This window comes from Nyctereutes procyonoides, unplaced genomic scaffold, assembly GCF_905146905.1.
Source record: "Nyctereutes procyonoides isolate TBG_1078 unplaced genomic scaffold, NYPRO_anot_genome, whole genome shotgun sequence".
Lineage (NCBI taxonomy): Eukaryota > Metazoa > Chordata > Mammalia > Carnivora > Canidae > Nyctereutes > Nyctereutes procyonoides.
In genome coordinates, this window is record NW_026575020.1 from 55,720,947 (window position 1) to 55,745,484 (window position 24,538).

The window sequence follows — 24,538 nt, forward strand, 5'->3', positions numbered from 1 at the left end:
GCCGGGGAGGAAACCGCGGAAGACCGTCGGGAAACTGCCCTGGGGAGCGGTGGCGGGCGCGGGGGGAGAAAGCCAGGCGCTCCTGGGAGCCCGCCCCTCCGTCGTCACATGATCGCGCGGGGCGGAAAACGCGAACCCGAGGCCGCCGCGACGCCCTGACGGGTCGGCGAGAAGGTAGGGAAGGGGCGGGACGATGCGGCTGAGGAGGAGTGCGCCTGCGCCGTGGGACTCGCCGGGCCCGCCGCGTCCGGGTTCGCGTGCGGAGGCCGCCCGAGGGCTGAAGGTCCTTGACTGGGGATTGGGTGGGGGTGGGGGGGGGATGGGGCGCGACACGGGGAGGTCGAGCCTCTGCACCGCGCGGCGTTGCCCCGGACTGTTGTCGTAGGGTTTCCTCAGATCCTCCCAGATTGGACACGGGAAGGAGGACAAAAGTCGCACTGGGATGAGGCCTGCGCTTATCTTTTGTTAAGATAATGGCATCCTTGTTGCCAGAAGGAATGGCTTCGGGGAGCTGGGCGTGGGAATGCGGGCCGCCTCCCCGGTCGAGGGGTGGGTGTGGACCAGAATGTGACCGAGCCGGCCGTTGAGAGGTCTTGGAATCCCGCCTTTTTTGCTTGCACAGTCGTCACCGTATCGTCATCGAAGTGACAGAGGTCCACGTTTAGGAAACCTAGCCTCGGAGAAATTGTAATGAAAAGCGAAAGCTCCCCATCCTCAGAGGCAGCCACTTTCAACCATTTTTACAATTCTGATTCCAAAACAACTGCTACACAAAATACATGCTAGCTCTTGATTTGTTCGTTTTTAGTGACCTTTTGACTTCACACCACTGTGACGAAGACTGAGCACTCTACACCATCTCCTTTAATTTCTCCCTAACTCACCCTTATGACTTTTTTTTTTCACCCTTGTGACTTTAAACAGCATACGAATCCACTGTTTTGGAAAACTATGCACTTCATACTCTTATTTATAGCATCAATTTTTAGTAACAGTACTGGGAATGGGGCAAAATAAGTGAGGCATTCACCTCTGATATAATTTAACGGAGCACTGGTCAAGGTGAATGAAGACAAATCATTTACTTGAACTTACAGTGAATCAGCATTCACTGATTTTTCCTTTTGCCCCAGATTCCAATATATCCGGGCAAGGCACTGTTACTGATTGTGTTTTTAATACCTCCCTCCCCCGCCCCCCAAGCTTTAAAATATTTAGTTTGGCTACTGTGTTTGGACTGTTGTCCTGGTCCAAAGCCCGCTCTTTAGATACCGCTGACACAACATCGAAAGACAAAGGTGGGGTGATTGCTTACTTAGGTAAGGAAAGGCGCTACTTGGCAAAGCTTTGGCAGTGTCTCAGGAGAAAATAAGGCCAGAATTTATTAAGAGTTGGAAGTCTGGTCTAAGATGTGTCTGTCAGTCCAGGGTTTGGTAAGAACCCTGTATAACAGTAGAAAATTGGTGGAAACATCAAGGCAAGGGAATTCAGATAATCTCAGTGGGCAAACTGCTGTTGATGATCAAGCCATTTGCCTGGGCTGGACAGTCAAGAAGAGTAACCAAAAAAAAAAAAAAAAAGTGGTAATGAAGGCAGAGGACCACAAAGTCCCGTTAATGGAAGCAGTAAGATGTGGTTTGGGTTCTCTGTGTCCAGGCTAAGTGGGGTGTAGATGGTCTTCATGAGTACATTCATCTATTCAATAAATATTTAATAATGTCCCAGACGCGGTTTTAGGCACGGAGAATACACTGAGGAATAATGCCCTCATGGAGCTGATAGTCAGTCTAGTGGGAGACGGGGGCATGAAACAAGTGGACAAATCACACTCTTTGAAATTCTACCATTTAGGAAAATGCAATGAAGAAAATAAATCAAGCTAAGGGGGTAGAGTGACTGGGGTTGGAGAATGCTAATTTAGATAGGGTGGGCAGGGACGGCCTTGCTGAGGAAGAGGAGGATGACCTGGGACCTAAAGGGGGAAAGAGAAACAGTACTGTGACGGTCTGGGGAAGGCTGCTCAAGACTGAGGAGAAGCAGTGTGCAGGTCCTGAGGGTGAGGAAGCGTGATGGCAAATGAGAGCTGAAAGGTAGGCCAGGTGCAGACCCCTTGTGGCACTGCGGGCCAACACAGAGACTTTCAGTTTTAATAGGAATTTATAATAGGAAGTCTTTAATAGATTTTCAATGGGATCATGTGATCTGATTTACATTTTTAAACTTTTATTTTTTTCACTTTTAAACATTTTATTGTGGGAATGTTCAAAAGGTTTAAACATGTACGAAGGTAGAAGGAATAATACAAAAAACCCCATCTACTTTTCACCCAGGTCCAAGGATTATCCACTGTACCTCCACCCACTTCCCCTCCATGTTAATTTTAAGCATATCTGATATCATATTCATAAGTACTTTTAGTATATATCTTTAAACAATTTAACACAATCCTAATACCCTTATAACACTTGGGTATATTAACCATTTCTTGTCATTGGAATCAATATTCAAATATTTCATAAAAAATTGTCTGTCATTGATTTGTTCAAATCAAGGTCCAAACAAAGTCTACCCATTGTAGCTGATAAGAATCTTAATCCTCTTTTAATATATATAGGTTTCCACTCTATAATTTTTTTCTTCAACTTATTTGTTGAAAAAGCTAGGTCAGGGCACCTGGGTTGCTTGGTCAGTTAAGTGTGTGACTCTTGATCTCAGCTCAGGTCTTGACCTCAGGGTCCTCAGTTCAAGCCCCATGTTGGTCTTCATGCTGGCTGTGGAGGCTACTTCTAAAGAAAAAAAGAAAAAGAAATAATTGGGTCATTTTTGGGATCCCTGGGTGGCGCAGCGGTTTAGCGCCTGCCTTTGGCCCAGGGCGCGATCCTGGAGACCCGGGATCGAATCCCATGTCAGGCTCCCGGTGCATGGAGCCTGCTTCTCCCTCTGCCTATGTCTCTGCCTCTCTCTCTCTCACTGTGTGCCTATCATAAATAAATAAAACAAACAAAAAAAATTAAAAAAAAAAGAATTGGGTCATTTTTTTGTATTGAATTTCCCACAATCTGGATTTTGCCATCTCTGTGGTATCTTTAACACGTTTCTGTTCTGTTTGCTGTAAGCTGTTGGTTTTACCTAGAGACATTGTTAGATTCAGACTGAGGTTCTGGCAGAAAATACTCCCTTCGGCATAGTTTCCATTTTAAAATAGCACTGTAAAATATCAGCTCAGGTGGCTCAGCAGTTTAGCATGTCTCATGAATAAATAAATAAAATCTTTAAAAAAATTAAAAATATCACTCTGGTTGTTACAAGAAAGGGAACAATAGAAGGAAAATAGTGGAAACAAAGAGACCAATTTTGAAGCTGATGAAAGCTTGGACTGGAGTGGCTTGGAGGGAGTGAAGTGCATCGATTCAGTATGTATTGTGATGTAGAACTAGCAGAAATTCGTGACCAGTCAGATGAGACCATGAGAATAGGGAGGCATCAAGAGTGACTGGTGGGCTTGAGCAGATGGAAGACAGCCGCGCTGTCGGGGACAGAGCGGGGGTGACTTGGAGGTCATAGTAGAGCCACAGGACTTGGTTCTGTTAAAACGTCACCCACCTATGCCTATTGCCTCTCCTTCTCAGGACCCACAGACATGGCCAAAAAGAACAGTAGAACAGCAATTATCAAATGAAGGAAATACAATACTGTTGATACCACACCACAATCTACAAAGCTTTTCGTGAATTATAGTTGTCCAACAATGTCGTTTGTCTCCTGCACCCGAGATCCCATCCAAGATCATGAATTATATTTAGTTGTATTAGTTTCCTAGGCTGCTATATCAAAGTACCACAGACTAGGTATATTAAATAACAGACATTGTGTCATAGTTGGGGGAGGTCAGAAGTCCAGATGTAGACAGCTTTGGATCCTTCTGAGGCTGTGAGGGAGAATCTGCTCCTTGCCTTTCTCTCAGCTTCTGATAGTTTGCTGGCAGTTCTTGGTGTTCCTCAGTTTTTATCCACATCGCTCTGACCTGTCTTCATCTTAATCTCTTTTAGGTGGAGCATCTTGTCTTCTGTGACTGACACGTTTGAAGTCAGTAAGCCAGCTCTATAGTGTCCTTCATTTCAAATGTCTGATATCTCTTCATGATTAGATTCAGATTATGTATTTTTTGCAAGAATACCACAAAAACCATGTGTCTTTGTCAGTGCATCATATCCAGTTTAGTACACGAAGGTCATATTTGCTAAGTTCCTTGACTGTGAAGGGGATCATTTTTCTCTTTCTAATTAATAGGTAATCCATGGGCAGATATATTGAAATCATGTAAATATCCTGTTCCTCATCAGACTGTTACCTAGTACGTGTAATATCCATTGATTATTCTTCCCTGAATATCTTTTTACCCTGATGATTGCAAAACTTTTCTTTTTTTTTTTTTTAATTTATGATAGTCACAGAGAGAGAGAGAGGGAGAGAGAGAGAGAGGCAGAGACACAGGCAGACGGATAAGCAGGCTCCATGCACCGGGAGCCCGATGTGGGATTCGATCCCCGGTCTCCAGGATCGCGCCCTGGGCCAAAGGCAGGCGCCAAACCACTGCACCACCCAGGGATCCCAAAACTTTTCAAAACATTATAAAACAATCCTTTTATTTGGTAAAATTCACGTAGTTGAGATTATATTTAAAATCTGTGATAATCCCCACAGGATAAAATCTTTGCGGGGGGGGGGCATAGTTCACATAGTGTGGTGTAACTTGGGTTTTAATGTTGAAGACTCATTGTGCAATATCAGCTAACAAAGAATTGCAGCTTTAAAAACATTTATGAGTGGCTTCAGGAATGGGCTGAGACAGTGTTGTGCTCCTAGAGAGTAGGGGGACTTGACACATCTCTTCCATCTAACTATTCCTTTTATCCTGTTATAATAAACTGGTAATCTGTTCTAATTGTGGAATACTAAACATACACAATCAAGATTCTTATCTCCAAGAAAGAAACCCAAAGCTGATAAAAGCTATAATGAACATAGTTACAGGTGTTACTTCCCTGACCTTCAATCTGACCTTCAATTCTACTACAGAAATCTTAGTAATTGCTTCAGAAAAAAAATGAAAGAAGCAATCAGATTGGGTCACCATCCTTATTCCTGCACGGTACTTTCAAATTTCCCAGTCATTAAAAAAAGAGGACTATTTCTCTTATTCATAATGTGGACTTTTTCTCCCAGGAGTAGATGTTTTGCCTTGGGGAATGAAAAGGACAAGGCTCTGAAGTACAGGTTATGCCATTACTCAGACTTGTAAGACGGTGCTTGAAGCCTGGCTAAGCCATAAGAAAAGCCAGTCTTCATAGATCTTCTCAGAAACTTCTTTGAATGTCTGATGATATATGGATAATAATTTACGGAACCAACTGTGTTTATTGTAAATTAACAGAAGTGTTTTAATAAACACATAGTAACTTATGATTGAAAAAAAAAAATCAAAGAAGCCTGGATGGCACAGTTGGTTAGGCATCTGGCTCTTGGTTTTGGCTCAAGTCATGATCTCCTGGGTCGAGGGATTGAGCCCTGTGTTGGGCTCTGCACTCATAGGGTTGTCGGCTTGATGATTCTCTCTCTCTTCTCTCACCCCCCCCAAATAAATAAATATTTTTAAAAATTAATAAAATAAAAAATCCAGACACCTGGTGGCTCAGTCAGTTAAGTGTCTGCCTTCAGCTCAGGTCATGATCTCAGGGTCCTGGGATTGAACTCCAAGTTGGGCTCCTTGCTCAGTGGGGAGTCTGCTTCTCCCTCTTGCTCTCTGTCTGCCTCTGCCCCTCGCCCTACTCATGTGCGCTCACTCGCTTTCTCTCAAATAAAATTTTTTTTTTTTAAAGAACAAATAATCAGTGATGGGGCACCTGGCTGGTTCAGACAGAAGAGCATGCTAGTCTTGATCTTGAGGTTGTGAGTGTGAACCCCATGTTGGGTATAGAGATTATTTAAATAAATAAACTTTAAAAAATCAATGAGTTTGAAATTTGCAAAAGCATATACCCCTCCAAAGAGTCAATTCTGCTGTATGATAATTCAAAAAATAAAATTAATGGTGTAGTTACTTATAGTTTAACTTATAGTATGTGTAGTACTTGAGAGTAGAAAAATTACTTTTTGTTTTTAAGATTTATGGTTAAGATCAGATGGTTAAGCATCTGCCTTCAGCTCAGGTCATGATCTCTGGGTCCTGGGATCGAGCCCCAGATTGGGCTCCCTGCTCAGTGAGGAATCTGTTTCTCCCTCTGTCTCTGCCTCTCCCTCCACTCATGCATGTATGCATTCTCTCTCTCTCTCTCTCTCTCTCTCTCTCTCAAATGAATAAATAAAACACTTTTAAAAAATAATGAAAAGATGTATTTATTTTAAAGAGGGGTGGAGGGAGGAGCAGAGGGATAGAATCCTCAGGTAAACTCGCCACTGAGCACAACCCAACACAGGTTTCAATCCCAGAGCCCTGAGATCATGCATGACCCTACCTGAAGCCAAGAGTCACACGCTTAACCCACTAAACTGACTAAGCCACTGAGGTGCCCCTAGAAAAATTACTTTTTATTTATTTATTTTTTTTTAAAGTTTTATTTATTTATTTTTATTTATGATAGTCACAGAGAGAGAGAGAGAGAGAGGCAGAGACACAGGCAGAGGGAGAAGCAGGCTCCATGCACCGGGAGCCTGATGTGGGATTCGATCCCGGGTCTCCAGGATCGCGCCCTGGGCCAAAGGCAGGCGCCAAACCGCTGCGCCACACAGGGATCCCCGAAAAATTACTTTTTAAAAAAGATTCTAGGGCAGCCCCGGTGGTGCAGCGGTTTAGCCTGCAGCCTGGGGTGTGATCCTGGAGACATGGGATCCAGTCCTACATCAGGCTTCCTGCATGGATCTTGCTTCTCCCTCTGTTGTGTCTCTGTCTCTTTCTCTCTCTCTCTCTCTGAATAAATAAATAAATCTTTAAAATAAAATAAAATAAAAAACATTCTAAGGTTTCGCCTTTTTGCTAGATTGAACAGAATTGTCCCCTTTCTCCAATACTGGAACCAATACATTTTTTTCTTTTCTTGGCTGATTTTTGGATTTTTGGTTTTAACTTTTTGCTTCTTTCTCTTGCCAAAAATTATTAGGGGGCTCTCTCATTTCTGGGGACAAGAAAGAACAGGTTTACTCCCTGGTCGCAGGGATACCGACCATCTGCACTTAGGGCAATAGGACTGGGCCTTGGCCAATTGCCCTGTGCTGCTATTCTGTACCCACTGTCTTGAAATGCCCTTTGACCAGTAACACTGCCCAATGACCTTGTTGGAGGATACTAAAGCCAAGTGTACAAGATTCTAGGTGACATTAAGCTGCTGCTGCCTTTTTTTTTTTTTTTTAAGTTAGCTCCATGCCCAGCACAGAGCCCAATGTGGGGCTTGAACTCACGACCCTGAGATCAAGACCTGGGCTGAGATCAAAAGTCAGATACTTAACCAACTGAGCCACCCAGGTGCCCCTAACATTAAACTTGTGCACTAAAGCTGTGTCATCTGGCTTCTGCAAGGGTCTTACTTGGGATGATTTAATTACCATTTTCTGTGTTTCTGTCTTGGTTTATCCCATCGAGCGGCTCAAGCTATCACCCTTGGCCATCCCATTGTCACTGATATCTATTCCAGAATCCCTACTTCTCTAACATTTTCTACATGTGGATCCTCATGTTCTGGAGTGTTCTTTCACACTTACACAGATATACATATTATATGTACATGGCTGCTCCATACCTTTTTTGCTGATGGTCTATCTTGGAGATCTTGCCATATAAGTGCCTACAATGCCTCATCTTAAAAAGCCTGCCAAGTGTCCTATGCATCAGTATCATGTGACTTATTTAACCAGTGTTTTCTTAAAATTTCTAACAAAAGATCAACCCTACTCTAACCATGAGTAAAACATCAGACAAACTGAAACTGAAGGTCATTCTACAAAATACCTGAGTAGTACACTTCAAAACTCTCAAGGCCAGGGCAGCCTTAGCAGTTTAGTACCGCCTTCAGCCCAGGGTGTGATCCTGGAGTCCCAGGGTCGTGTCCCCGTCGGGCTCCTTGCATGGAGCCTGCTTCTCCCTCTGTGTTTCTGCCTTTCTCTCTCTCTCATTCTCTGTGTCTCTAATAAATAAATAAAATCTTAAAAAAAAAAAAAAAAAACCTCTCAATGCCAAAAAGCAAGGAAAGTCTAAGCAACTGTCACAGCTTGGAGGAATCTAAAGAGACAACTGAATATAATGTGGTAGTCTGGAAGAGACTATGCACCAAAAAGAAGCATCCAGGAAAAAACTAAAGGAATCCAAATGAAGTGTGGTGTTAATAACACATTGATACAGGTTCATTAATTGTGACAAATGTGTCATACTAACATAAGATGTTAATTATAGGGAAAACTGGGTATGATATACCATCTTTACAGGTTTGGTTGCTTTTTTTAGAGGTGGGGAGAGGCAGAGGGAGAGAGAATCTTAAGTAGGCTCCATGCCCAATGGGGAGCCCTATGAGGGGCTTGATCTTACAACCCTGAATCAACACCTGAGCTGATATCAAGAGTTGAATGCCCAACCGATTGAGCCACCTGGGTACATTTTTTTAAATAAACTGTATTTTAGGATAGTTTTAGAGATGCCTGGGTGGCTCAGCAGTTGAGCATCTGCTTTCGGCTCAGGGCATGATCTTGGAGTTCCAGGATCAAGCCTGCATTGGGCTCCCGCTTCTCCCTCTGATTGTGTCTCTGCCTCTTTCTCTGTGTCTCTCATGAATAAATAAATAAAATCTTTTTAAAAAAAGGATAGTTTTAAATTTATTTTTTAAAGATCATTTATTTATTTATTAGAGAGAAAGAGGGAGAGAGAGAGCACAAGCAGGGGAGGTGCAGAGGGAGAAACAGACCCCTACTGAGCAGAGAGCCCCATGAAGGGCTCAATCCCAGGACCCTGGGACCATGACCCAAGCCAAAGGCAGATGCTTAATCTACTTAGCTATCCAGGTGCCCTAGATTTATATTTTAAAAAACTTGCAGGGGCATCTGGATGGCTCAGTCAGTTGAGTGTCCGACTCTTGATTTCAGCTCAGGTCTTGATCTCGATGTCATGGGTTCATGCCCTGGGCTCCACACTGGGTGTGGAGCCTCCTAAAAAAGAAAGGAAGACTCCCTTTATGTACAACAATGAAAGAATACCATAATATATTAAGTGAAAAAAATTAAAATACGGAACACCATATATAGTATAGAGGAAGGAGTTGCGTGTGGTGGCTCAGTCAGTTAAGCATCCTACTCTTGATTTCAGCTCAGATCATGATCTCAGGGTTGTGAGATTGATCCTGGAGTCTGGCTCCATGCTGGGTGTGGAGTCCGCTTGAGATTCTCTCCCTCTGTTCCTCCCCCTATACTGTCTTGTGCTTACTCTCAAATAAGTACATAAAGTATTTTTTTTAATTTATAGTATGGGGGGAAATAAATATCTACTTATCTTTGTTTTTATTTGCATAATGAAACACTGGTTACATAAAAAATGAATAAAAATGGTTTTCTTTAAGGGCCAGGGTTGGCAGACTTTCAACACAGGTCAGATCCAGCTCATTGCTTGTTTTTGTAAATAAAGTTTAAGGAACAAGCCTCACACGTTTCTTTGTATTCTCTGCGACTGTCTTCATACTGTAATGGCTGCATTGAATAGTTGTGACAGAGATCGTGAGTGACCATCTGCCCTTTTATAGACCCCTCCTCGGGGGATCAGGGTGGGAATGGGTTGCATAGAGATTGGAGTGGGACAACAGTTCTCCCCGTAGATTTTTTTTGCAAAGATTTATTTACTTATTTGAGAGAGAAGCGGTGTGAATGCATGGGGGAGGGACTCAAGGGGCAGAGTGGGAGAGAGAGTCTCAAACAGACTCTGTAGAACAGGAAACCTGACATGGGGCTCAATATCATCACCTGAGATCATGACCCAAGCTGAAACCAAGAGTCACATATCCAACTGACTGTGGCACTCAGGTGCTTTTATCTTATATATATATATATATATATATATATATATATATATATATATATATATATATGTATATTTTAAGATTTTATTCATGAGAGATGCAGAGAGAGAGGCAGAGACATAGGCAGAGGGAGAAGCAGGCTCCCTGCAGGGAGCCCCCTGCGGGACTTGATCCCAGGACCCTGGGATCCCGTCCTGAACCAAACACAGATGCTCAACCACGAAGCCCTCAAAAAATGTTTTTAATATTAAACTACCACTCGCTGGAACTAGCCTTTCAGGTGTTGCTGGTCTCAGGTATCTGTTAACCATAGTCTTGTGTTCTGCTTGGTTTGTCAGGAATCTTCAAAAATCCCTCTCCACTATTTGGGATGCTGCCCAAACCTGGGATCTATTACTTCCCCTGGGAAGTCAGTGCTGGCCAAGTTCCCGATGGGGGCGCGCTGAGAACATTCGGCAGGTGAGAATGGTTTCTTCATCATGTGGTAGGAGGGTGTTTCAGTACCTCCCACCCCACCTCCTGCCAGAAAAAAAAACAATTAAAATAGTATTATTATAAGGGTTTTTTTGTTGTTTAATTTTTAAAGTTTTCTTTGATCAAGTCATCTCTACACCCAACATGGGGCTTGAACTCACGACCCCAAGATCAAGAGTCACATGCTCCCCTGACAGGTAGTCAGGACCCCTTGTCTACTTATTTTTTAAATGCCAAAATATTAATATGTTTTCATTGGAAAAAAATGTAGGCAATCCACGAAGTGTAAAGAAAGCAAGCAAAAATCACTGGAATCCCACTGTCTGGACAGCCACTGCTAACCTCTGGTGATTAATTTAGACACATTCATGAGTAGTAGGTACATGAATATGTGGATGGGTGTGTGTTCACACAACATTAAGTATAGCATTATCAGGAAAGTGCAAATTAAAACCATAATGAGATGCTCCTCCTATATGCCCAGGAGAGTGAAGAAACCAAGTGCTGAGGAGGGTTTGGGGCCACTAGAACTCCTGTGCACTCCTGGTGGCAATGTTTCTAGCTCTTTTGGAAAACAGCCTACAGGTTTTGTTTTTGTTTTTTGTTTTTGTTTCTTTTAGCCTACGTTTTTTTATTTTTTTATTTTTATTTTTTTATTTTTTTTAATTTTTTTACTTATTTATTTATGATAGTCACAGCGAGAGAGAGAGAGGCAGAGACACAGGCAGAGGGAGAAGCAGGCTCCATGCACCGGGAGCCCGACGTGGGATTCGATCCTGGGTCTCCAGGATCGTGCCCTGGGCCAAAGGCAGGCGCCAAACCGCTGCGCCACCCAGGGATCCCCCCTTCCAGAACCTTTCAAGCTTTTTGAGTTTGTTCTGTTTGTGGACAGAAATGATCACACTTTCTCTGACCTGCAGGTTGTGCCTCTATGATATGACCCAATCCCGAATGACCCTGCGAGCTCAGCATGGATCTGACGAGCACCAGATCCTGGTCTGCACCAAGCTAGTGGAGCCATTCCAAGCCCAAGTGGACTCCCTGTACCTTGTCCTTGGGGAGCTCGAACACCAAGGTAAACTTGTGGATTTATTTATTTATTTATTTATCAGTCAATCAATCAATCAATCAATCACATGTCCTTTCCACTCTGGGTCCTGGGCCTGCCTTCTGACACAACAGGAGTCCCTCACTGGGTTTAGCTTCCCTTCCACAGCAGCTCAAAAGTTCAAGGACTCATGGAAAACAGATGTGATCAGGCTCAGTGGACCTGCTCCAGGGAAGTGAGAGGAGAGAGAAACCATGAATTACTGAAGGCCAACCACAAGCTGGGCCTGGTACTACAGGGTTTACTTCAGTCTTTTTCAATTTGCACACCAGGTCTTAAACTGAATCTTAGTGTTGCTGTTCCATAGATAAGGAGACCAAGGCAAAGAGGATAGGGCTGGAATAACAGGCCGGAAAGTCAGGGGAAGAGATCTGGAAGGGAATGAATCCCAGCAACCTGGGAGAACCTCTTTAGCATCAAGAATTGAAGGCTGCAGGGCACCTGGGGGTGCTCAGGGCATGATCTCAGGGTCCTGGGATCGAGCCCCGCATCAGGCTCCCTGCTCAGTGAGGAGTCTGTTTCTGCCCCTCCTTGTGCCACTGCTCCTGCTCGTTCTCTCTCTCTCAAATAAATGAATAAAATCTTGGGAAAAAAAAAAAAAGAGTTGAAGGTTGCTCTTTAAAACCCAGGTACTGGGCAGCCCAGGTGGCTCAGCTGTTTAGCGCCGCCTTCAGTCCAGGGCGTTATCCTAGAGACCCAGGATCGAGTCCCACATCAGGCTCCCTGCATGGAGCCTGCTTCTCTCTCTGCCTGTGTCTCTGCCTCTCTCTCTCTGTGTGTCTCTTGTGGATAAATAAATAAAATATTTAAAAAAACCCAACAACCTAAGTACTCAAATGAATTCTTTGCCTCCCTCTCTGGCCATCCCTATGTCATCTTCCTTTACATAGTTGATATCATACTAAATAATGTTGTATCTGACTATTTAGGCTTCACATTATATTGTAAATATTTCCCCATGTTTTTAAAATTTTGTAGATACAGTGTTTATGGCTATATAATATTTTATAGATTAGATGTATATCAGTTCACACAATCATTGCACGTTTATATTGTTTCTGTTTTTTTGTTCTTAAAAATATACTGTACGTTTACTGGTTAAAGACATTATGGTATATTCAGTTAGTAGAATATTATGCAGCCATTAAAAATGGTGTACATTTATATCAGTTGACATGAAAAGATGTTCACAGTATCCTCTTTTTTTTTTTCTTTCTTTGAGAGAGAGTGAAAGAATGTGTGAATTGGGGGTGGAGGGACAGAAGGAGAGAGAATCCCAGGCAGGTTCCATGCCCAGCACAGAGCCCAATGCGGGACTCCATCCCATAGCTCTGAGATCTTGACCTGAGCCAAAATCAAGAGTCAGACTCTCAACCAGCTGAGCCACCCAGGCACCCCGATGTTCACAATATCTTATTAAGAAAAAAAGCAGTTTACAAAACAATATGTATTGTATGATCCCCCCATTTTTTTTAAGATTTTAGTTTTAAGTAATTAATCTCCATACCCAACATGTGATTTGAATTTACAAATCCAAGATTAAGAGTTGCATGCTCTATCAACTGAGCCAACCAGGCACCCCGATATACATTTTTATGTATATAAAAAAATTAAATTTGAAAGATTACTCACCAAAATGTTAATAATAGTTATTTTTGTACTTTTATTAGCATTTTACAATGAAAGTGTATTACTTTTATAGCCGGGGGGGGTGGAAACATTTAAAAAAAAACTATAGATCAGGGTGCTGGGTGGCTCAGTTGGCTAAGCATCTGACTCTTGATTTCAGATCAGGTCTTGATCTCAGGGTCATGAGTTCAAGCCCTGAACTGGAGCCTACTTTTTTTTTTAAGATTTTATTTATTTATTCATGAAAGACACAGAGAGAGAGAGAGAGAGAGAGAGAGAGGCAGAGACACAGGCAGAGGGAGAAACAGGCTCTATGCAGGGAGCCTGACGTGGGACTCGATCTCGGGTCTCCAGGATCACGCTCTGGACTGAAGGCGATGCTAAACCGCTGAGCCACCCGGGCTGCCCTGGAGCCTACTTAAAAAAAAAAAAAAAAAATATATATATATATATATATAAATAATATATTTATTTATAAATATTTTTAATAAATAAATATTTTTAATAAATAATTAAAATAAATAAATTTATTTATTTATAAATATAATAAATATTATTATTAAATATAATTTAAAATATAAATTATAATTACCTCAATAAATATTTTTAATATTTTAATATATATTAAAAATGCTACATATTAATACCTTCATGCACTTTGTCCATTTTCTGATTATTTCTTCAGGATAGTTTCCTAAAAGTAGAATTGCTCTATTGAAGGCTACAAACATTTATGTTTCTTGCTTTATACCACCAACTTCCTTTCTAAAAGTCATGGGTGGTTTTTAACTCTGGATGAAATGTTATTAGATGATGCTTACTTTAATTGTCTTTGATTTAATAAAAGTTAATCTTTATTCAGGCTTAAGCCTTTGAACTTGCTTACAGAGTTACTACCCTCATATTGAGAGGCAGGAGGAAGGTGGGTGGGAATGGGTACAAAGGGCCTTTGCACAAATGATTTCTTTTTTTTTTTTTTTTTTTTTTTTTTTTAATTTTTTTTTTTTTTTTATTTATTTATGATAGTCACACAGAATGAGAGAGAGAGAGGGGCAGAGACACAGGCAGAGGGAGAAGCAGGCTCCATGCATCGGGAGCCCGACGTGGGACCCGATCCCGGGTCTCCAGGATCGCGCCCTGAGCCAAAGGCAGGCGCTAAACCGCTGCGCCACCCAGGGATCCCGCACAAATGATTTCCATTTTGACTACAGCCCAAGTCACCTGAGGCTTTCTTCTTCTTCTTCTTCTTTTTTTTTTTTTTTAAGATTTTATTTATTCACGAGAGAAACAGAGAATGAGAGAGAGGCAGAGACACAGGCAGAGGAAGAAGCAGGCTCCATGCAGGGAGCCCGACGCGGGACTGGATCCCGGGTCTCTAGGATCAGGCCCTGAGCTGAAGGCAGCGCTAAACCGCTGAGCCACGGGGGCTGCCCCTGAGGCTTTCTTCTGTACCTCCAGCCCTGCAGTGAATCTTGGGAGCTCCAGGGAGCCTGCTGCTCAGTGTTCAGGATGCTAAGACCCAACTGCAAATACAGAGAGGTTGAAACAAAGGTGGGACAGCAGGCCAGGAGGAGAACAGGACCTGGAGGGGACATTTAGAATTACTTGTGGGAAGAAAATTAAGAAAAGCTTTGTTAAAGTTCAACACATATAATTTTTAAAATTTAATATATTTTTTAAAAGATTTTATTTATTCATGAGAGACACAGAGAGAGAGGGAGAGATAGAGAGGCAGAGATACAGGCAGAGGGAGAAGCAGGCACCATGCAGGGAGCCTGATGTGGGACTCTATCCCGGGTCTCCAGGATCATGCCCTGGGCTGAAGGCAGCACTAAACTGCTGAGCCACCTGGGCTGCCCCTAAATTTAATATTTCAAATCAAAGATGCACAAAAGTAGGATGGACCTCCCCGTACCCATCACCCAGATTCAGCAGGGACCCATAGTCTGCTGTTGCCTGCATTTTATTTACTTATTTTGCTGTCCTCCTTTAGAGCAAATCTGACATCATTTCATTTACCCGTAAACACCTCATATGCTTCTATCAGTACCACAATCACACCCAACAACATAGCTGTCCTTTGATATAATCTAATCCCATGTCCAAGTTCATTCCATTCCCCTCCATCAGTTTTTAAAATTGGTTACTTCAGATCAGGATCCAAAATCCATTTACTGCATTTGGCTTCCATAACCCAGGTCTCTGTAAGAGTTCTGTCCTCTCTCTCTCTCTCTCTCTCTCTCTCTCTCTTTTGGCATTTATTAGAGAATTTGGGTCTGAAGTTGGCTGATTGCTTCCCCCTGGTTGCATTAAGCCTTCTTTTCCCAGCCTTTTCCTGAATGGATTGGACAGCTCATGGTTGATGAGGAAAAGTTCTTTAGAGAAGAATCCCAGGGCATAAATGCAGGAAATGTCGAAAGGCACCTCCTTAAAAGACCTGATAAAATAATGAATCCAGGCAAGATCGTTATCACTGGCTGCTCCCATCGGGCTATCAGCCCATGAAAACAGGGCAGGAACGCCGCGCAGCAGGGACCAGCCAGCAGCACCAGGACCTGCCCCACAGGCCAGACTCTGCAGAGGCAGGTCCATCAGCCGGGAAGGCACAGACAGCGCAGCACCACTCTCTGTCCTTGCCCCCACCCCCCAAACCTGAACCTGAACGATCGAGCCTCAGGTCAAGCGGCATTTTCTCTGGGTGCTGGCTACTTGATCGCTTCTTATTATTTTCATCACAATCTATGTGCTTTTTCTTTCTTAAAAAAATTTCTCCGTAAACTTCTAATTTTTAAATAAGACATGCTCATCATTTGAAACTGACACATGGAAGGAAAGACAGCGATGAGGAGGGAGGGGCAGAGTGTGAGCCGAGCCTGGAGGTGGCTGGTGGTCCCTAGTCTACAGGGTGCCTGCATGGCTGCCTTCACACCTCCTCTGTCTATCTTGTCCTGGTCAGGTTCCAAGTCCCAAGGGGCACAAACATCAACTAGACACAGATCTAAGATCTGTTGGGTGGCAAGGTGAGCAGTTCTGAGGACAGCCAAGAGGCCAACTAAAGTCACCTTTCTGAGGCGCCTGGCTGGCTTAGTCATAAGAGCATGTGACTCTTGATCTCGGGGTTGTGCGTTCGAGCCCCATGTTGGGTGTAAAGATTACTTAAATAAATAAAATTTAAAAAATATATATGTAAAGTCACCTTCCTGAAATTTGTGCACATAACTAGCCAAGGAGGCCAAAGGTGAGGAAATGCCAGCCATACCAGAAATCCACTGGCTCTGACTCGTTCTTTGGGTACCATCCCAGAGCCTGAGGGCTTCCTGCCCAGGGCTGAGGGGTGGGGACACAGTCTTCTCTCCATTCTGCTCCAGGGCCCCTGGGAGAATTCTCTCAGCTGCAGATGACCTCACCCACAGCGAGAGGCTGCCCTGGAGCCCTAGCCATAAATCCCGTGAATCCCACCTGCCTGATTTTCCTCCAGCTGACTCCTATTACCTGCGCCTACAGGCCTTCCTGTTGGGTTGTCGCCTGGAACCTTTGTTCCTGCCTGAAGGGCTCCTCTTTCTGTGCTGGCCTTCCCCAGGACGTGCCTGAAACCTGTTCTCTTTCCCAGGACAGCGATTCCCCTCTGTCCCCATGTGGAGCCTGGTCATCCTCCCAGGGCCCAGAGGCAGGCCCAGCAGCCTACTGGCTGATAGATCGGCTTTGCCATTCCACCTTTGTCCTCTGCGGCCAACCAGTTCTGCCACTAGGCACCTCTGCCCCACTTCTGCCTCCCATGGCCACGGCCACACCTCTGCCACCTGAGACTGCAGTCGTGACTCTAGGTGCCTCTCTGCTCTTCAGCCCCCACAGGACCTGTGCACTCTGGGCTCCTCCTTTTTCTCCCACCTTCTGTCCTGGTCATGGCCTCCTCACTGCCATGGCCACCCCTTTCTCGGAGGAAGTTTCTGGCACTTACCTTCCATCACCGATGCCTGATGAACCCCCAACCTCCGCCCTTGCAGGTCCCGCCTGCCTGCTGCTGTTGGAGAAGGTTCCCACGCTCCGTGGGTTCCTAGCATGATGTTAAAGTCTCTTGTCGCACTGGGGCCTCCCGTGTGTCCCCATCCGCCCTGTCCCACGACCCACAAACAGCTGTTTCTGGCATTTGCCTGTCACGGGAGACCCCTACTTCATCACCTCCCTGCCCCTTTCATCAGGTCCAGCGGAGGCCGCAGCAGCAGCTCCTCCTAAAGTCACCTGTGTCCACACCCCCGGTGGCTTCTTTTCTTCTGTCTGGGTGGAGGGCCCTTCCTCAGCCCCTGCGCTGTGACCCACGGCCTGTCATCCCACAGGGACTTGGCTCTCCCAACTGAATCCTTAACCTGTTACTGCTGCCTCTTCCCTTTCTGAGTATAAATCACTCAAGCCTCTTCTATATTAAGATAATAACAATAACAGTGTTCTCTTCTGCTCTGTATCCCTGCCTCGCTCTGGCCCTCCTTCCCTCTTTCCTCCCCACACCTCTGCCCAATGCATGCCCACTACCCTGGTCATTCAGTCCTTCAGTTGTTCTGGGTTCGTTAAACTTGCAAGAAATTCTTCTACAGGACTTCCTAGTCATCTTGTCTGTAAACTCTGTTCTCCCCTCCCTGCAGCATTTCCTCAAATGCTGTTCCTCGCATTCCAGTTTCAAGGGCCTGCGGATGCTCTGACAGGACTGCCCAGTCTGTCCCTTGTGATTATCCTATTTCTTAAGGTCACTCCTGTGTTTGATAGTGTTTTTCATTCACAGGGAGAAACAATATGTTCCTCAATATAAATCTAAGATGGAGGGTTTCCCCAGGCTGACAGAGGAAAGCGCTGATAGGCATCGAGTAAGAAAAGTTCTGTGCAGGGTGCCTGGGTGACGCAGTGGGTTGGACACTGACTCTTAGTTTCGGCTCAGGTCATAATCTTGGGGTCGTGGGATTGAGTCCTGCCTACATCGGGCTCCATGCTCAGTGCTGAGTCCATTTCAGATTCTCTCTACCTTTCCCTCTGCTCCTCTCTACTCATGCGCACACTCTCTCTGTCTCTCAAATAAATAAATAAATAAAATGTTTAAAATAAAATGAATCTAAAAAAAAAGTTCTGCGCAATTAAGTCAGATAACTAAGAACATCTTCATACAGGAAGTTGTGTTTTTTGTAAAGATTTGTTTTATTAGAGAGGGGGCCAGGAGGGGCAGAGGGAGAGGGAGACTCTCAACAGACTCCTCTCTAAGTGGGGAGCCTGACACAGGGCTCCAGAAAGAACCAATAGTCTACACTGATGGCTAGATCAGGGTAGTGTCCCACACCCACTGCTCCAGAGGCCATGCAGCCTCTGCAGCCCGGCCCCAGGGCCAACAGAACCTGAGGACACACAGGTAACCTGTTTCAGACAAGTTCATCTTCCTGTGTTGGAGGCTGGAATCTAGACAGTCTGACCCTCTGAATTCTGCCCCCATGCTGTGTTAAACCAAGAAAGTGGTTCTAGGGGTGCCTGGCTGGCTCAGTTGGTAGAGTGTGCAACTCTTGATCTCAGGGTCGTGTGGTCATAGAGCGTACTTAAAAAAAGAAAAAAAAAAAAAAGAAGGAAAGAAAGTGGCCTAGACCAGGAGACTAGGGGGAAAACTAGGCATGACCTATCTAACAAAAGAGCCTGTACTTAAAACCGCATCAAAAGAACACAGGATAATGTCCTAGAGCATTGAATATGTTTGTTGACATGCCCAGAGAGCATAAAGAACATGGATGAAAAAAGAAAAGAAAAAAAAAAAAAAAAAAGAAAAGAAATCCAGAGTGCCTGGGTGGCTGAGTCAGTTGAGCATCTCACTATCTCAGCTCAGGTCTTGATCTCAGGGTTGTGAGCTGTTCTCTCCACCCATGTGGAGCCTAGTTAACAAAAAACCTGTTAGGGCAAACCCCAGAAGTCTTTCCAGCTTGGTGTCACCTGCATGTTGACAAATCTTTCCATCAAGTCAGCACAGCTTGTGCCAGAAGCACCTCCCAGCCCCTCATCCAGGGTGGGTTGACTTGGCCCTACAAGGCCAAACTCTTCCCCCTGGATCCCAATTTCCAATGCCAGTGGGGCCCAGTATGCCAAGGGGGGAAAATGGGATGGTGATTGAGACCCCTCCTCAACCCCAGGGACTCGGGGCCTACAGAGAAGGTGGCAGGAGGTGTCAATTAAGATGACAAAGAACAGAGGTAGAGGGTGCATCTACCTGGCCCTTCCTCGGTGGAGAAGTGGGACTTCCAGGCCATCCCGTGTTCCAAACAGGTGTGATCACATGCACCAGCCCCACCGTTCTGAAGCCCAAGTAGAGAAAAGTGACCAGTATCTCGCATACCAGCCTTCAGACTCATCCTGTCAAAGTTCAGGCCTGAGAGCAAGTCCGGGGAAACAGCTGGAATGCATCTGTAAGGTGTGTGGCTGACATGGGCTCAGTCACTGCTAGTGCCTTGTGCTTGTGTCTTTCAGACGGAGGCTCCGTGGTGAAGGCCCGGGTGCTGACTTGTGTGGAAGGAATGAACCTACCCTTGTTAGAACAAGCCGTGCGGGAGCAGAGGAGGTACCAGGAAGAGAGGGACAGCAGCCAGTAGCAAATGACAGTTCCTGGCAACCCCCCCCCCGCCCCCCAACCGGCTCCTGAGGCCAAGCCCACTGGAGACACCTGAGGAGAGAAGATCCAGGACCTTCCTCAGAATGACACCCTCTGGAGCCAGAGAGAAGAGGGGGTGTTTGCTAATTTGGATCATTCCAGACACACACACCCCTCGCCAGGAGCCCGTGGGAGGCTGAGCTGTGGGGTGCTGGGTGCTGAGCCTCGTGTGGGAATATGGAGGGTTCTGGAAGGTCCTCATGAATAAAGGCCCCAGTGGGGGAGACCTTGTGTTGTGTGCACGTGGTGCAGCGCCGGCCGGGGCCAGGAGGGGGAGCCGCCGAGCAGGAAGCCTGTCAGCAGTGAGGCTCCAGGAGCACAGGGTTTCTGGTGAATTCTGGGCTGGGGTTTGCCGGAGGGGCGCTGGGAGCCTCTGGGAGCCTCCAGGGCCCGGGGGGCCGGCTCAGGATGCAGGGGGGCCGCCCCACCAAAGTTCTGCCCTCAGAGGAGGCCGAGCGCCCCCAGCATTTGGGGCCCAGCCCCTCACCCTGGCCATGCGGCCTAGGGCAGGACCGTGGCTCCAGAAACTCTTCCTGACCCCTGACCTCTGCCTCAGGCTGACTCCGGCCCCTCAGGCCGCCCTCCTGGGTGCCTTCAGCCCCAGAGCCTGGGCCCCGCGGGGCAGAGGCAGGGGCTCGCTGGGAAGTTTGGGCCCTCCTGCACCCCGTAGCCGGGGCCCGGGGAAGGCTGGGGTGAGGGGGGCAGAGGCGGGTGGCGTGTCCGTGGGGGCCGGGGGGCAGCCGGGCGCTGGGTGTGGCGGCCAATGCCCCAGGCGCGCTCTGTCTCCTGGGCAGCTCTGCGGCCATGGATGTGTTCCAGAAGGTAGAGAAGATCGGAGAGGGCACCTATGGGGTGGTGTATAAGGCCAAGAACAAGGAGACAGGGCAGCTTGTGGCCCTCAAGAAGATCAGGCTGGATTTGTGAGTGTCGCCGCGGCCCCCCCCCCCCCCCCCGCTTGGGAGTGTGCCCGGGTTCCGGGGGTGGCCCCACGGGTGCCGCCCGCCTGCCCCCGCCGCGGCCACGCTTGCCCAGCGCCCTCGGCGGGTGTGTGCTGAGGAGCTCGGCGCCCCACTGCCGGCGGCCCGGGCACGCTTCCGGAAAGCGGGACCCACAGGTGCCCCCCGGGCGGGAGCACCCTGCTCGCTCCGGCCCCACGGCTGCGCCCTCCCGCCCCGCAGGGAAACCGAGGGAGTCCCGAGCACCGCCATCAGGGAGATCTCCCTGCTCAAAGAGCTTAAGCACCCCAACATCGTCAGGTGAGGTGGGGAAGGAGGTGGGGAGGCCGGGCCGCCCCGGGCAGCTGGGGCCGCGTGGTGACCCGTGTCCCCGGTCAGGCTGCTGGACGTGGTGCACAGTGAGAAGAAGCTTTACCTGGTGTTTGAGTTCCTCAGCCAGGACCTGAAGAAGTACATGGACTCGGCGCCGGCCTCCGAGCTGCCCCTGCACCTGGTCAAGGTAGCGAGGGCGGGGTGCGGAGGGCCCGGGCGCGCCCACCGGCCGCCGTCGCTCAGGCAGCGTCGCCGCGGCTCGGCAGAGCTACCTCTTCCAGCTGCTGCAGGGGGTGAGCTTCTGCCACTCTCATCGGGTCATCCACCGAGACCTGAAGCCCCAGAACCTACTCATCAACGAGCTGGGGGCCATCAAGCTGGCCGACTTCGGACTGGCTCGAGCCTTCGGGGTGCCCCTGCGCACCTACACCCACGAGGTACCGCAGGACGGCGGGGCAGGGGCGACAGCTGAAGGGACGTCACCTGAGCACCGGGCCCCCCGAAGGATACCGGCTTCTCGCCCCCACAGGTGGTGACGCTCTGGTATCGCGCCCCTGAGATCCTCTTGGGCACCAAGTTCTATTCCACAGCTGTGGACGTCTGGAGCATTGGTTGCATCTTTGCCGAGATGGTAGAGAGAGGGACGGGCATGGCCACGGGGAGGCCGCAGGCAGGGTCCCGCTCGGGTGGTGGGGAGTGGGACTCTGATTCTCCCTTGAGAAGTGGATTTCTGGGGTGTTTGGGACTGGCTCTGGGACTAAGAAAGCGAGCCTTATTCAGAAAAGGGCAGGATTCTTCACCCAGCCCTGGGAAAGACATCTGAACTGGTTTTGGATTCTGTAGGACAAGAGAGTGGGCCCCACACCTTCTCTTCCTCATTTCAGGTGACCCGCAGAGCCCTGTTTCCTGGTGACTCTGAGATTGACCAGCTCTTTCGAATCTTTCGGACCCTGGGGACACCCAGTGAAGCCACGTGGCCAGGGGTCACCCAGCTGCCTGAGTATAAGGGCAGTTTCCCCAAGTGGACCAGGAAGGGGCTGGAGGAGATTGTGCCCAGTCTGGAACCAGAGGGCAAGGACCTGCTCATGGTAGGTACAGGTGGGAGGCAGCGCAGGGCGACAAAGCCTGCTGCCCCCATGGAAGTGCCTCTTTGTCAGCCAGCCCGTGTGTCACCCCAGCTCCTCCAGAGTCCAGCTGGTCTCTTTTCTGACCCCTGAACACAACTCGCTTGTCCCTGTCCCTGTGCATATTGATGGTTCAACTTGGAGGCATCAGCCCTGAAAAGTCCAGGGCTCATGTTTCCTTTTAAAATTTTCTTCTAGTTAGCTTTGTTTTTATGCTCTTATAGTTACCTTTAAGATTTTATTTATTTGAGGGCACCCCGGGTGGCTCAGCGGTTTAGCACCGCCTGATCAGCATGATCCTGGAGACCCGGGATCGAGTCCTGAGTCAGGCTCCCTGCAAAGCTCTGCCTGTGTCTCTGCCTCTCTCTCTCTGTGTGTGTATGTGTGTCTCTCTCATGAATAAATAAATAAAATCTTTAAAATAAAATCTTAAAAAAAAAGATTTTGAGAGCGAGCACAGGCAGAGGGAGAGGGAGAAGCAGACTCCCTGCTGAGTGGGGAGCCCACCCTGGGGCTCGATCCCATGACCCTGAGATCATGACCTGAGCTGAAGTCAGACCCTTAACTGACTGAGCCACCCAGGCCCCGACAGTCGCCTTCCTTTGTAAGCTTTCCCAGGCAGGGAGCTTGCCTCCTTCCATAGCAGTGGCTCTTCTCAGGAGGCTGTTCCCTGCTGTCTGGGCCCCTGCCACGGTCTGAGCCCACCTGTCCTGTTGCACATCCTGACCTGTTGGGCTGGCCCAGGCCAGACTGCCCAGGCCTCAGGCAGAGCCATCCATTCTTACCCACAAAGACTCTGAGCCACATCTTTAATCTGGTGTTGGGCCAGAGGAAGGCAGGGCAGTATTTTCATTTTTCCAGAGGCCTGTGTGTGTCTACCAGCCCAATGCCAGCAGGATGGCATATACCTCCAGCCACGGCTCTTAGCACCCCATCCTGGCTACTCCCAGGCAAGGGGTCCTTCCACAGCCCAGCGGGGCTTAGGGACTCTGAGTTCCTGTCTCACCCCCTGAGAAGTCTATCTCAATCAGAAGTAGGCTGAGGCTGGGAACCCCAGGTAGGAAGAGGCCAGACGGACTGAGCCTCTAGTCTGCAGGAGACAAGGATGACTTCCAGGCCGGCCTAGAACGAGCTTTTTGTCCCCAGGTTCTGACAGCGTCCAGAACGGCTCATGAGCTGGGAAGTAGTGGGTGCATGCAGTTCCTGTTTGAAGGCAGCTGCTCTGGGGCTTGGGACTCACCCCTGGGGTCTGAGGGTAACTCCTCTTTGGGCCTGGCCACCCGAAGGCTCAATCTCTTTCCTCCCCCTCTTCCTTCCTCCACAGCAACTCCTGCAGTACGACCCCAGCCAGCGGATCTCAGCCAAGGCTGCCCTTGTGCACCCCTACTTCTCATCTGCTGAGACCTCCCCAGCTCCCCACCAGTGTGTGCTGGAGCGTTTCTGCCGATGAGGAGGTGAGAGGCCCTCAGCCTCGGGGCCTCTCTCCGGCTGCCTCCCTTCCCACTTCCCCCAGAAAGAGAACAATCTGGGAGAGAGCAAAACTTTGAGGAATTTGGCATCAGCCTCCAGAGAGCTGAGTTTGGGTGTTAGTTTTGTCAGCAGGTTAGCACGTTCCCGTGATGTTTGTTGGGTTCAACAGGGCCGTTTCAAGATGGGGGTAGTTAGTCTTGGCTCCCTGGCGCTGGAACAATAGTTACCAAGGCGGGTGGGAAGCCTGCCCTCTGGCAGCGAGGCAGAGCCAGCCCCCGCCCCCCAGCAGAAGGGTGCCCCCTGCTGGTCTTTACGACTTTAAAATGTTTTGGGAGAAAAGCTGCATTCCAGTTAAGCGTCTGAGTTAAACAGGGAGCGCGGCCAGGGAGAGGGAGGATATTTTCCTGATCCCAGCGTAGGTCGGGGTGTGTGGCGGGTTCTAAGTAGTTGTCTGTACTCAGGATATGCTTATGTTCGTTTGCCTCTGGCTTTGAGAACAGGAAATAAAAGTGATGCGTTCGTTCCTGAGCTGTCCAGTGTTTTCTTCCTCAAAGGGGGTCACCAGGGACTTGCTGACAAGGGGGAGGTTGACAGAGGGCTGGAGACAGTTCTGGCCCGAAGCGAGAGACCCAGAACAGAGGCGGTGGGGAGGGGCCGTCTGTGACCTTCCCAGGACCTGCCAACATACCCTCCCCAGAGTCAAGGGAGCCCAAGTCCCTGGGAGCACCTGTTCCCTTGGCAGGGCTGGG

The 24,538-nt window shown here is 47.7% G+C and overlaps 1 protein-coding gene across 3 annotated transcripts; it reads left to right on the top strand.

The window, feature by feature from the left end:
- The first annotated feature begins 45 nt into the window (after nt 1–45).
- CDK3 (cyclin dependent kinase 3) lies at nt 46–24,317 on the top strand. Of its 3 annotated transcripts, none has more exons than XM_055319227.1 (11): nt 46–174; nt 10,388–10,508; nt 11,444–11,598; nt 19,747–19,837; nt 20,722–20,847; nt 21,106–21,183; nt 21,262–21,382; nt 21,462–21,632; nt 21,725–21,826; nt 22,080–22,283; nt 23,644–24,317. In XM_055319227.1, the coding sequence occupies exons 2-11, from the start codon at nt 10,420–10,422 to the stop codon at nt 23,767–23,769; spliced, it is 1,263 nt and encodes a 420-aa protein (XP_055175202.1). In that variant the 5' UTR covers nt 46–174; nt 10,388–10,419; the 3' UTR covers nt 23,770–24,317. The 3 variants fall into 3 exon arrangements, with proteins under 3 accessions (XP_055175202.1, XP_055175186.1, XP_055175192.1); XM_055319211.1 differs by lacking the exon at nt 46–174 and adding an exon at nt 175–283; XM_055319217.1 differs by lacking the exon at nt 46–174 and adding an exon at nt 4,061–4,086.
- Nucleotides 24,318–24,538: the final 221 nt, after the last annotated feature.